General features: G+C 45.2%; 1 protein-coding gene across 2 annotated transcripts in view; it reads right to left on the bottom strand.

Annotated features, from left to right (window-relative positions):
* Positions 1-7,532: 7,532 nt before the first annotated feature.
* The window catches only part of Slc23a2 (solute carrier family 23 member 2), a 102,665-nt gene continuing 96,365 nt past the window's right edge, over positions 7,533-13,832 (bottom strand). For both annotated transcript variants that reach the window (XM_026788461.1, XM_005365565.3), the window contains exons 15-16: positions 13,142-13,237; positions 7,533-12,076 (exon numbers count right to left, since the gene is read on the bottom strand). In XM_026788461.1, coding sequence (XP_026644262.1) covers positions 11,844-12,076; positions 13,142-13,237 — 329 coding nt within the window. In that variant the 3' untranslated portion in view covers positions 7,533-11,843. The remainder of the gene's footprint in view (positions 12,077-13,141; positions 13,238-13,832) is intronic.

The following is a 13,832-nucleotide window of genomic DNA, read 5'->3' as shown; positions in this document are numbered from 1 at the left end:
GAGTGATGCTGGTGATGGGGGGACCGTTCTCATCTGCACTCAGGGTTTATAGGGTCTTGCTGCCCTAGGACCAGAAGATCAGATCTGAAGGAATTAGGACAGTTTCATTACAGACCGAAGTCCAGTCAGGGGAGGGGACAGGTTTCTCAGTCACCCTTCCCAGGCTTCTTCATAATCTGTGATGAGGTGCAAGATCACATAGGTTGGGCTTGACTAAGGTTACTGCGTTAGTCACTGGTATCTCTGATGTAATGAAATACCCTGGCAAAAGCAAATGAAAGAAGGAAGGGTTTGTTTGGACCCAGAGTTCCAGGGTACAGCCCATCATGATGGGGAACACTGCAGGAGGAGCTAGATGCAGCTGCTCACACTTTTCCACAGGCAGGAATCAGAAGGGAGCTGGGGATGTGTTGCAAGCCTTTAAATCCAGGCATGTTGGCAATCAATATTATCCATCACACCAACTTGGCAAGGCATATTTTATTTCTTTGTCATTTTATATCTGTGTCAAGATGCAGATTAGAAGCCAGGTATGGTGAACACATCTGTGATCCTGGGACTGGGGATAGAGAGACAGAATTGCTACAAGTTTGAGGACAGCCTGGCTACATAGAGAGTTCAAAGCCAACCTGGCTACATAGTGAATTTGAGGGCAACAGATTAAAACTTTACTTTAAAAAAAAAAACTTAAAATTTAATACCCATGTACTTGTCAGTCCAGCAGTCCCATCCCTGGGAATGTATTTTAGCCTTTGTTTAAATCTCTTTTGAACGGTGCTTATTGGATTATGTGTTATGATCAAAAATCAAATATAAATATAACACAACTTTGAATAAATAATAGTGAATCCTTGGCAAAGACTATTATAAACCACCATGAAACAGTGAATTCAAGGGATGCCAACTTCACTGTATGGGTTCCCACAAGACACTGCTAAGACCATGCAAGATGCAGAAGTGTGCATAAAAATCACTGTAAAAAAGAATTAACCATGAGTGGCTATATAAGCACAGCGTGTGTGTGTGTGTGTGTGTGTGTGTGTGTGTGTGTGTGTGTGTAGACACATAGCATAGCTAGCAAGATGTTTGCTGGTTATAGGAACATGAAGAAATACATGAAAGACACAGAGGTTGTTAACATAAATTACATAAATTACTCGGCAATCAGAACTCAGGCAGGGTGGGGGGGGAGAGAGAGAGAGAGAGAGAGAGAGAGAGAGAGAGAGAGAGAGAGAGAGGTGGAGAAACATACACAGAGAAAAGATGGTGGGAACACTCACTGCATTAAGAAATCAGTGCAACTTGGGTGAGGGCGACACACCTGTAACCCCCTTTTGTGAGGTGGAGGGAAAATGATCAGAAGTTGCTACATATCAAGTTCCAGGCCAGCCTGGGCTACATGGGACTCTGTTCCAAAACAAAACAAAGGGCTGGAGAGATGGCTCAGTGTTTAAGAGCATTGACTGCTTCTAAAGGACCCAGGTCCAATCCCCAGAACCCACATGATAGCTCCCGACTGTCTATAACCCCAGTTCCGGGGGATCCAGCACCTCCTCTTCTGGCTTGTGGGCAGCAGGCATGCATATGCTACAGAGAGACATGCAGGAAAAACACCCATGCACATAAAATAAATAGATTAAAACAATGAAAAAACGAATCCCACAAAATCAACATCAGTAACGTTTTATTTGCATTGTGTCTCAACGCACACACACAGTGTCACCATTGGTGAGGTGCCTGTGCTATACCACAACGAGAGAAACGGCAAGCGGCTGGATTCATGCTCACAATCATAGCACTTGCATACTTCTGTGCATATTCTATACATTTCTGTGTTAAGTACTGTCAAAGGGCATACCAGGGAGAAGCAATGAATCACTGCCTGATAACAGTGGGATAATTTTCACTTTTGATGTCTTTGTATCGATGCATTCATCACAATAAACACATATTGCACAAAACGTCCCAAGACATCTATAAGAAAAGATCCTAAAATAAGATCTTTCCTTCTCTTTATTTCTCGATTCAGCCTAGAACGGAGAATGGCCCCACTTGACCCACTGTGGCTTTTCCATGTGTGCAGACAGCTAAGTCTCGTCTGTGGAGAAGGTTGTAGTTACATCCCACAGATAACCCAAGAGCTGGTCAAAATCTGGGTGTTTGTCTAACAGTTCTGGCCACACGATAAAGGATTTGGTTGGTCTAGAAAATGCAGATGAAGTAGAAATGGACCCTACAGTTCTAGACTTGTATACCCAGACCTAAGTTCTGCCTGCCTAATTCATTTAAACACATTAAAATATAACAATCATGGCCTTATAAAAGTATCTGTGTGTGCCTTCCAGACCCACAAAGGACCTGAAGACCAACGTAATCTAGTCAATCTGTTTTAAAATTTTATTTTTATGTGTATGAATGTTTTGTCTACATGTCTATCTGTATATCACATGCCTGCCTGGTGCCCAAGGAGACCAGGAGAGGGCTTCAGATGCCCTGGGACTAGAGTTACAGATGATCAGGAGCTGCCATGTGAGAGGTAGGAACAAACTCTGTCTTCTGGGAGAGGAGCCAATGCTCTTAACTGTTGAGCCATCTCTCCAGGCCTGACTCCTGTCAGTCTTAACCCCTTAAATCCTCCCTGCATCAGGTGTCATTCCCACATTGTAAAGCACAGTGGACTAGAATGTAAGCTAACCTGTGCAAAGCACCTTAATTATAAACTGGTTGGCCTGTTAGCTCAGGCTTATTATTAACTAGCTCTTACAACTTAAATTAACCCATAATTCCTATCTATGTTTAGCCACGTGGCTTGGTACCTTTTTTAGTGCAACATTTTCATCTTGCTTCCTCTGTGTCTGGGTGCTGTGGGAACTCCTTCAGCCAATAGCCTTTAAGATACCAACTTATTTGGGCGTGGTCTCTTATGCTATAAATGCAGTCATAAAGCTTGTGTGTGCATGCACACACGCATTCTCTCTCCTCTGCTTGATTCTGTTCCTATTCCCCATTCGTGCAGAGGACTGTGATCTGTGAGTCTATCCCTGAATAAAGGCCCCTTTATTATACTCAATCTGAGCCAGTGTGGGATTACTTTATAGCATCCATCTTCATCTGGGTGGCAACTGCAGATTGAGCTTTTCCTCTTCCCAGAATTCTCCTAGTCTGGTCACCCTGCCTGTACTTCCAGCCTGGTTACTGGCAAATCAGCATTTTATTAAACCAATATGAGTGACAAAACTACAGGGTACAAGAGCATCGTCCCACAGCACTGGTTGGCTACCACCTCTGCTTTTCATCAATGGGCAAAGACAAAGATTGGGATAATCGTCTACTACTGAATAACAAAACCAGAAGCTGCACCTCTAAGCTTGACTACACTTCATGCCCAGAGCCTGGTCACATGCCATACAACCACAACAAGGCTAGTGAGTCTTAACATCCTGAAACTCTAGTGCCAGGTTATTTGGCAGAAAGAGAGGGGGACAGATCTGGACCAACCCAGACTCTCCCTGGTGCTGAGCAGGACAGTGAGTGTGGAATGACCCAGCCCTCCCCACTGACCACAGGGGAGAAACACATCCACGGAGTCGGGAGTCTGTCGAAGCAGGATCTTGAAGCAGGATCTTGTTTAATGATATCAGGCAGAAACTTATATAGGGTTGTGATGGGAGTGGAGCAGCTTGGGATGGGTTTGAGGCAGAGGAAGAAATAAGAGCCAATAATATTCTGGCACAATAGTGGTGGCTGGGCAGAGGCGGGTCTAGGCTGGGTAGCCAGAGACAGGTCTCTAAACTCGAGCCAGACTCAGGAAGTTAGGCCCAACACTCTAGCACTATACAGGAATAGGAAAAAGGATCCTAGGGACACTGGCTGACTGTCCTCCGGGGAAAGGACATTTTGTGCATGCCTAGCCATGGAGCTCACACAGCCTACAGGCATCTTCATCATCATTTCCTCATAGGTAAAGCAAATCAGGATTTTGAGGCTCATTGTCCTGGGAGGTGGGGTTGAAGTTTGGGCTTTGATAGGAGAGTTTTCTTGCTCTGCCCATGAGGGTGTCCTCAGACAGACATTCAGGCAAGGCCCATCGTGGAACAGGTGTGGTAGGAAGGGAGCACACAAGGGTTGCCACTTCTGGACTAGCTTAGGACTGATGACCAAATCCAACCACCAGAGTTATTCCTCTAGTTTGAGTCTGCTTATTCCCTAAGGAGGATGGCATATTCTAGAAGACGGCATCCATCCAGCCAGGCCAGTTATGAGGCAACGATGCGTGTTGTGGTCTGAGTGTGTAACACCCTCCATGGGCTCCTGCTTGGGAAAGTTGTGGAACCTTTTGGAGATATAGCCTTGCTGGAGGAAGTAGGTCATTGGGGTATTGTGGTCCAGCTCTGCTCCTGTGAACTGTCCACTCTCTTCCAGCTTCCAGACTGGATGCTTTCCCTTCTAACCCTGAGCCAAAGTAAGCCCAACTCCCCTAAGTGGCTTCCTGTCAGATGTTTTCTCATAGGAATAAAAAGTAACTGATATAGGACAATGCGGGTGCCCAGGTCAGAGGTGGCAATTGACTTCAGGGGATTGGCCCACCAGGAAGCAAAATATTGATGGGTGAATCCCGCCCGGATAGGCAATTCCCCCTGCCAAGTCCATGGGGGTAGCTTTGACTTGTTTAATGTACAGTATTTGGTTTTAAACCCAGGGCCTTCCTAGGCAAGCACCCTATCCCCACCCTACACACAGCGGTATCCCCAGCCCTTTTTCTACTGTTTGTTTTGAGACAAGATCTCATTAAGCTGGCCTTCAAGTGGCTCTGTAGTACACATAGGCTTTTGAACTTTTGATCCTCCTGATTCAGCCTGCTGTGCCTGCACCACTAAGCCCTGTGACTTTGGCTGAGAAAGATTTTGGCTACAAACTGTCATTTTAATGTCAAATACAATTGAAGGATATAAAAGATTTTATGTTAGTAATATGCAGGGCATGTGTGGGCTTTTCCCATAATGTGATATTATCAAATATTTGTAATTTTATACTTTCTATTGCTTTGCTGTATTTCTCAGAATAGAAAAGCAAAGTTGATATCCGGCTCATGAGATGATCTTCAGAGAAAATTACCAACAGAACTTACTGCAAATCCTGCCACTAACCAAGCTCGGACCTCCTTCAATAAATGCAGTCAGAAAGAAACCCTTAAGAAATGCTTCAGCTGCCAGAAGAAAGGTGTGGCCCTGGCAGCCTCTCCTTTTGGGGTCAGCTTTGATGAAATGATAGATGACTGGTAATTGCCCAGGGTGATTTTTCACCTCAACTTTTTATTTATAATTTCACATATCATTTTGTAAGCCAGCACCATGCTCAATATATCTATGGTAGAAGACGTCACTTAAGCTTGGTCAATCCCTCCACCAATCCCCTAACCTACAGAAGCCTGACTTTTTATAAAGAAAACAAAACAAAAAAATTAAATGTATGTAAGACATTAGCCCAGTTGGTTTTAGATTCAATAAAAATGGTTATTTTTTTCTTTATATTGATTTCTAAGACACTATCAATTTCAGAATACAACACTGGGGCCTCTAACAATCACAGCCCATGCTTCTTCTGCACACCAGAGCTTAGGAACCTGTGTTAAGATCTTGTTACATAGATATTTGCCTGGCCGTTTGGTTCATGTGTGACTATTAGTCCATTTAGGCCTGTTTCTTTCTCTCATATTGTAAGTCTTCTCTTTTCCCCACTACCATCTGATATGTACGGCCTTATTTTGGTATCATTGTGGATTCTTTCCCCTCCTTTTGGCTATTGCTTTTTGTGGGGCTACTTACCAAGTTTCTTATTGCTGGCCTACCTATCCGTCATCACACACTTCTGCGTGTGAGGCTGTTTCTCTTCATGTGTAAGGAAAGCATTTAAATGTGAGCTTTTGGCAGCTAAGTTCAGATCTCTTGCCCCACATAGGGGCACACACTTGTCGTCTTCACACTTGGGAGATGGAGCCAGAAAGCTTAAGTTTGGTGCCACTCTGAGCTGCACAAAGAGACCACATCTCTAAACCCTGAGGAAGGAAAGAAGAAAGGAAGGGGTGGGGGCGGCAGAGAATGGGCTAAGGATGCGGAGGATGAGGGAGAGAGACTTCAAATACTGATATCTGTTGGGTCCCGTTATTTGGATTTTAGATCAGCTAATTCTTTCTGGAGGCGTCTAGATTGTTTTTACCGATTCTGTGTGCTCAGAGGCAACCCCTGGAGGGCACCTTGGACACTGAGAATGACAACAGCAGGTTGTAGCTAGAGCAGAGCAGCTACTGTGTCACTATGTCCTGAGCTGTCAGGGGGAATCAAGGATGGAGACCGGGTCATTCCAAGTTTGCTCCAAGTTGAAAATCATGCCCAGCTCCACCCTTGGCTCCCTCCCCTGTTCCTCAATATCCATCCTCAACCCCTACCCCAGCACACCACTACCAACTGGAGCTTGGCCACAAAAGTAGCTATGTTTGGAATTTTTTTTTTTTTTTTTTGCCATTCACATGATCTCTTGGTGTGGATACTGTTTATAATGGGCTTGAAATCCCACGCTAAATTGACCTCAAATCCAGGATGATTATTTGTCTTTGACACCTGAGGCCTGCCCCTCCACATCCTAAGGCTCCTGCCTCTCAGTGATTCAGGATATCCCCACCCCCACCCATTTGCTGATGTGCATCCTGGAAAGCTGTTGGACAGGACTATGGCTTTATTGTCAGTCTATCACAGATTAGATTCACCTGGGCCGGGGGCCGCACCTACAGAACTGTCCTCATTGCCTCGACTGGGCCTACAGATCACAAGGGGGCACGGAAGGTTTAAAAGAAGGAAGGTTACTGGCCTCCGGCTTGCTAGGCTGGGCCTTCTCTGGACTCTCCTGCTGCCAATTCCCCCACTGCTGTCAGAACCAGTGACTTCAGGCTTCTATCCCGAGCTAAGTGTCAGCATCCTCCCAGGAAGCGTCCAGGATTATGGCGCCAGATTGGGCCTGCTGAAGCACCCCACCTTGTGGACTAAGCAACTACTGGGTTGTTGGCCTCTCCAGTGAGAAGCAGCCACAGCAGGACTCTAACTACTGAGGCACGCAGCCTCAAGGACAGAGCAACTACCTGGCTCTCAGCCTCTTAGGCATGACTCAGCTGTTATTATTTTAATGTAAGCTGACTTAAATTCATACACATACATATTTCAAATATATAATAAATACAGTTTTTTTTTCATCCGATTGGTTCTGCTCCTTAAGAACCTTAAAGCACGGAGCTGGAGAGATGGCTCAGCGGTTAAGAGTACTCACTGGCTGCTCTTCCAGAGGTCCTGAGTTCAATTCCCAGCAACCACACTGTGGCTCAAAACCATCTGTAATGAAATCTAGCGCTCACTTCTAGCCTGCAGGCAGAGCACTATACATAATTAAAACACACACACAACCCCCCCCCCCAAAAACCCTTAAAACATGGGGCTCTTAATTGAATTCCAGCCGAAGAAAGAGGCACACGAGAGCAGAACTACATCCAGGAGCTTTTATTTGTACGGAACAATTTTAAAAATACAGAATAAAATAGCTTTATCTCTACTATTATTCACAACATCTGGTCCAAATATTACATATTTTTAAAATACTTAAACGTTTAATGAAGCCATGTTAGAAAAACAATATGAAAATTCTTTTTAAAAACTCCATAAAAGAATTACACATCTCAAAAACAACCCCACCCCAAATACCCTCAGTATGCAAAATAAAAATTAAAAAAAAAAACCCAGAGAGATATATAGGTAAGGTCAGTCACAAAACTCAAATAAAATAGAGGCATCTCTACTGCTCTAAGGACAGTCAGAAACTGATGAACATGTCAAATCAAAGTTGTTAGGAACAGACAGAAGAGGGTGTCCACTGAGCTGTCCACTGAGCTGTCAGATGCGTCAAACAGTAACATTGGTATGAATGCTCTAAACACCAGGAAACAGCAACTTGAGAATGCTGGGTATAGAGTGGTGACAAGGCAGTCAACCTACTAGAAGGATGGGGAGATCGATGAGGCTGCCGAAAAGGGGTCCCCAGCACTACTACTGTGCTTTGGGTTCCATGGATGAAAAGTTGAATGCTGGCATGTAAGGGGCCTTCTTGCACTACTGGGGTTCTGACTGTAGGAAGAGTGCAAAGTAGAAGATGTCCTATTCTGTGCCCAAATCTTAAGGGACTGAGAATAAAGTACAGTATGTGAAACGCTGATCCAAGAGATGGTTTCCTGGAGACCAGGGCTCTGTGAAAGCTCAGGCCTAGCTGTACATAACCCAGTGTACAGCGAACAAGCTTGGGTATGCACAGCTGGCATCCTCAACAACTGGGTAATTAGGCCCCTCGCTAACAGCCATGCCAAGCCTGATACCAGCAGCCAAATGTCTATCCCAAGCACGGCTGTCTGCAGGATGCTGCCTCTCTTCCAGTCAGATGGGCTCTAACTGAGGCTTCACCTCTCGGCACTGGTATTACTAATGATTAAACCTGCTGACTTTAAGTCTAAGTAGCTAATATCAGTGTCTCAGCAGGGACATGAATGAGAGAATTGACAGTTTAGATCCTGATCATAAAATACACACACGGGTAAATAAAGTATACACACATACTAGAGGTTCATCAATGGAGAAATTCTATCAGCACATGACATTGTCATGAAAATTATATCATTCCCTCCCTGGAAAACTGTGACTATTATCCTGGGCAGAAATGTTATTTTACTATATGGAAATACTGTGATATTCATGCATAAATCAAGTTGTCATCATGAAAGTCAGTATTCTACAGTATAAAGTAAATCCTGCATGTGAATTTGTTACAGTGGAGATGGGACACCAGTAGGACCCACAATACTTCACTCCAGCTGGCCTAGAAAAAGCCACCTCTCTTGTCTCGATCAATCCCAATAAATGTTAACACTGGAAACCCTCTTAAGAAAGATTCTGAGCCAAGTGGTGGTAGCACGCGCCTTTAATCCCAGCACTCGGGAGGCAGAGACAGGTGGATCTCTGTGAGTTCGAGGCCAGCCTGGTCTACAGTGGGAGTTGTTCCAGGACTGGTTCCAAAGCTACAGGGAAACCCTGTCTCAAAAAACAAAGCAAAACAAACAAAAAGATTCTGAGCATAAACGTCTCAGTCCCAGTGAATCAAGGTTTAACTCATAAATGAAAATCACTTTACAGAGATTAGTGCCATTTCCCACTGCCTTCCAACTGGGTCTCCGGCACAAGGAGCCGGACAGTACTGTCCTTGTTCTCACATTCTGCTTTCTGTGCTGACACAAATGTTTGCTCTCGGGTGGAGGAAGGAAGCAAGTCTTCACCGGGAGACCTAGAGGTGGAATGCCCAGTAAGGATGCTCACATCTGAAATACTCTGGAACCGCCCATTGGCATACCAAACACAGCAAGTCTCAGCAGTGAAGATAAGCTGGACACAAGACCTAGCAGACAGACCACACATGGCCACCATGTCCTCCTAAAACTCCCCTCTAGGCACACACTTCCTATGTGTTCTGGGAGACTACAGGCTGCATGGATAAACCTTACGAGTGGTCACACACAGGGTGCCAATCACTCATAGTGCAGAAAGTGCACAACTCCATGGAGGCGTCTGATTGGGTTGTTCTCTTTCCTCCCACATCCTGCCCCTTCCTTCCAAGAATATCAAAAGTTGGCTCTGAAAAAGCAAGAAGAGGAAACCCTGCTTCCAATGGAGACGCTGGCATAGAACTTCCCTGATCATATATACTTGGTGAGCCCATGTCCAAGTCTAATAGTGACCAGAGCAAAATGTAGCCAAATGGGAAGACTTGGGGTGGCACTCAGCAGAACAGGTGTAGCAGGCAGGATCGCCAACCATTCTCACGCTTCTGTGTGGACTCCTGCTCCTGCTCACAACAGCAGCTCAATACTGCAGATCCTCAGGAGCTTCCAAACAGAAGCTGGATAAACTAAGCAGAACGCAAACTGAGGCAACAGTGAAGGCAGAGCAGAGCTGTCAAAGGCTACTCACCAGTGTGCTTCCAGAGCACTAATTACTCGAGTAGACATTTAGAAAACATACAAAACTAAATGCAATCAGAAACCCAGTTCTTTACTTAATATGGAGGAAGATTTTGGCAAAACAATACAGTGGCTCTGAGGTAAGGTGTTATTGAAACCTAAAACTCTCATGGGTCACAAGGGCTGCAGGGACAAAAACAAAGACCTGGCAATATGGTGATACTGAACCAGCCTGGGCGCTGGGGCAGAGAAACAGAGGGCCACTCAGAGTCACACCTTGCTAAGGAAAGCAGGAATGCCCACTGCCATGCACGATTCAGCCAGGTCCATAGACACCGAGAGGTACAATCTCATGAAGGCAGGCTTTTCTCTTGGCTTGAAAACCAAAGACAAATTCAATACAAGTCACTTGTCAGCAAGAATTTGTGTCCTAGGTTAGAATACTTCATAGATGGCACCCAGTAGCTGTTTTTCTTACTGTCTTCTGCAACAAATTAGACTGGCATTTGGCTAAGGGATCAAATCCTCCCTCTGCAAGGATCAAGATCCAATGGACCTGTGACCTGACAACCCACACAAAGTCTTATTAAGTCAAATCTACCAGCAATGACTTGCAACAGAAGGAAATGGCACATTCCATATGGTGATGCTGTATTACTGTCCCAGGTTCCCTTCTTCACCAAACAAATTCACATGTAACTTGACCCATGTTTCTGGGTTCTGGTCCAGTAGTCAGTTGTGATAAATAGATTAGACATTACAGTATTTACACTTTCATGGTATCGAGTAGTACAAAACACACCCACAACAATGGTCACTGGCCTTCAACAGCCATTCCAAGAAGCTTCCCTGATGGTACCCACAGCTTTACAAACGCTGGTTCTTTTCTTAATGGGGTAGGGGGTAGAGAACAAGGAATAGGATGCAAGGTTAGAAGTTCACATGGAAAAACACTGGTTTCAAAAATCCACTATAGTCATAACATTAAATAGGAATAAAACACACACAACAGTTCAGGACAGCAGAGCCAAGACGCCCATAGACTTATCTGTGGGCACTCCATACCCGTCATGCCAGCCATCAGTGAAAATGCCAAATAGGTTGTCTCAGCCAGTAAAACAGACTAGTGTGCACTGTGCTGACCTGGGTGGGGCCAGAGTGGTCAGGAATGCCACTGACTCAGGACCTTTCCATGCCTGTCAATCTCCTAGACAGAGTGCCACCCAGGCACAGCTACACAGACCTTATGCACGCTCGCATCTGGGCACATGGCAGTCATGTCACTACTTTCAGTCAGGTCAGTAGGCTCCTGGGTCTTGGGGACAACATAATCACTCTGACCACGCAGATGTGACAAAGTAAGGACATTGGTGGCCCCTGGGCCAGAGGAGGTCTCTGCAGGGCTCAGGTCAAGTAAAGAGTTGGACATAGTGTTTAGAAGCAGAAACCCCTGGGCCTTGAAGTGGCTTGCAGGAAAGAGCACTGGAAGTCTGCACAGCAGGGAACTGAAAGCAGAACCACTATGGAGTCCAAATGCCCATTCCAGCGGCAGGACTGTGATTTCAAGTTCAGTGACCAAGGCCAGCAATGGACACGGAAAGGGTAAGGGACCAATAAGGAGAGGAGTGAGACACCATATTGGACACAATCACTACCCACAACAGAAGAGTGATGTGCAACCTGTCTTAGCTCTGAGGTGCAGGATGCCAAAGTAGATATACAAACATATATCTTCTTGTTACTCAGGGAAGGGACTAGAGATCATGCCTCACTGTGGCCAGGCCACAGGGCACAGCAAAGGCTATACTGTGGCCTGAGAGTCTTTGTCTGAACTCCGGCTGTTCTCACTCTTCCCAAAGCCTTTCCATGTGTAGCCTGCAAAGGTTGGGCTAATAGGCAGGTAGCTGAAGCATCTGTATTTTTTAATAATGTTCATGCCAAATGGCAAATTGTAGGACTCCATGCCATCAAGGGACTTGCTCCCTTTGCTCACACCCTTCTTCCATTTCTTGATTCCTCTTTCCTCTGGGGTACCTGCTCCACACACAGAGAAACACAGAAAGAATACTTAATTCCCTTAGAAATGAGGATTCTTAAACAGACACACACACACACACACACACACCCTATTCTAGAAATCAGACCTGCCCAATGACAGCAACAGAAAACCTGAGAAGCTGAAGATGCTTAGTCCCCAGGGGATCACTATCCCTCTTTGTCAAGGGACTTTGTACTTCATGTCCTCCCTGTCCTTTGAGGTATGGCCCAGGCACGTGACTGCTTTCCTGGGTATCATATTGATCCAGTCTCCCGCCTGGCTGTCTAGTCACCTCACCACACCCTCTTCAAAATCTACTACGAAATGTGATGCAAACGCTGCCTCTCTAACACGCCAGCATAAACTACGACACCTGCCTCCTAGAGCCTCTGCACTCATCAAAGCTCTTCCTGTTTCGCTGCAGTTTGGTGTGGGGATAGGAGGTGCACTGGTCTTGTTCTTGAGCTTGAAGTTTTTAAGATTTCCCCTTAAAACAATCCACCACTAAAATGTCTCATTCACAAGATTTCTGGGCAGCCCATGGCAGACACACCAGACAGATGGACTGTGTCACCTGTCCTTGAAGGCAGCATTTGACAATAGTACAGCAGCCATCTCTAAGAGACCTACCAGAAGCTCAGGACTGTGCAAAGGAGTCCATAAAAAGCCCATCCCAGGCTCCAGGCTCAAGCTGAGAAGGGAGACAGAGTCCCAGGGTGTACCCAAGCACCGCTCTGCCTTCTCAGCATACACAGGATGATGTGCTGCTCTTAACAGTCATTTGGATGGAGTGTCATCTCAGCTACTTTAGAAGACAGTTTGTGTCAATAATACCTTTGAACTGACTTATTCCTATGCCTACTCTTAAGACAGCGTTGGCCTCCTGGGCTTGAGGGATCCCCTTCCTGCAGACTTGTGAGTAGCTGGTACTCACAGGCAAAGGTCACTGAATGTTATTTGTGGTTCTTGTTTCTGTATGGCAGAGTGAGGGTGAGGGAGCCTGGGACTTGGGCTATGCTCCAGAGATGCTTGTGTATCCAGCCCTGACATACAGCACATACCTGGGATGGTGTTGTCCAAAATAAAAGCCACACAGCCTCCTACGAACATCGCAGTAGTGAGAAGTACATTCAGTACTTGATCAATTCCTGCTATACCTGAATAAGAACAGAACCACCATTAAGGGTCACCACTGTAGCCAGGGCAGGTCTGTCCTTGACTCAGAAAGAGACAGTGGAGTGGACACCTCTGGAAGTCAACACAGGACCTAAACATAAAATTCTCAGTTGTACACATGCACATATTCTTGCCAATAACATTTAAAGTTACTATGCAAACTTGCAAAAATAATTCCATTGCTTCAACAATGGTGTATAGTAGATGAACTGAATAAAATAACATTAACACTATAATAAATAGTGGAGGTATTGAGGTATAGTCTATAGATGTATAAAAGATTTAGAACTAAAAATGGCTGTTATGGGGCTTGAGAGATGGCTTTGCAGTTAAGAGCACTAGCTTCTGGTCCAGAGGACCCAGGTTGTTTCCACATGGTGGTTCATCTGTAACTCCAGTTCCTAGGGATCCAGTGCTTTCTCCTGACCACCATGGGTATTGCATACATATATGATGCAGACAAACACCCATACACATAAAATAAAATTAAATCTTTAATAAATGGTTGTTGTAATGCTGCAAAAAATTTACAAGTGAGTAACAAAGCAATTACACTATGGGGACCGGGGGTGGGGT

This window comes from Microtus ochrogaster, unplaced genomic scaffold (assembly GCF_000317375.1).
Source record: "Microtus ochrogaster isolate Prairie Vole_2 unplaced genomic scaffold, MicOch1.0 UNK3, whole genome shotgun sequence".
Lineage (NCBI taxonomy): Eukaryota > Metazoa > Chordata > Mammalia > Rodentia > Cricetidae > Microtus > Microtus ochrogaster.
Note: the sequence above shows the minus strand (reverse complement) of the source record. Positions and strands in the feature narration are given on the sequence as shown.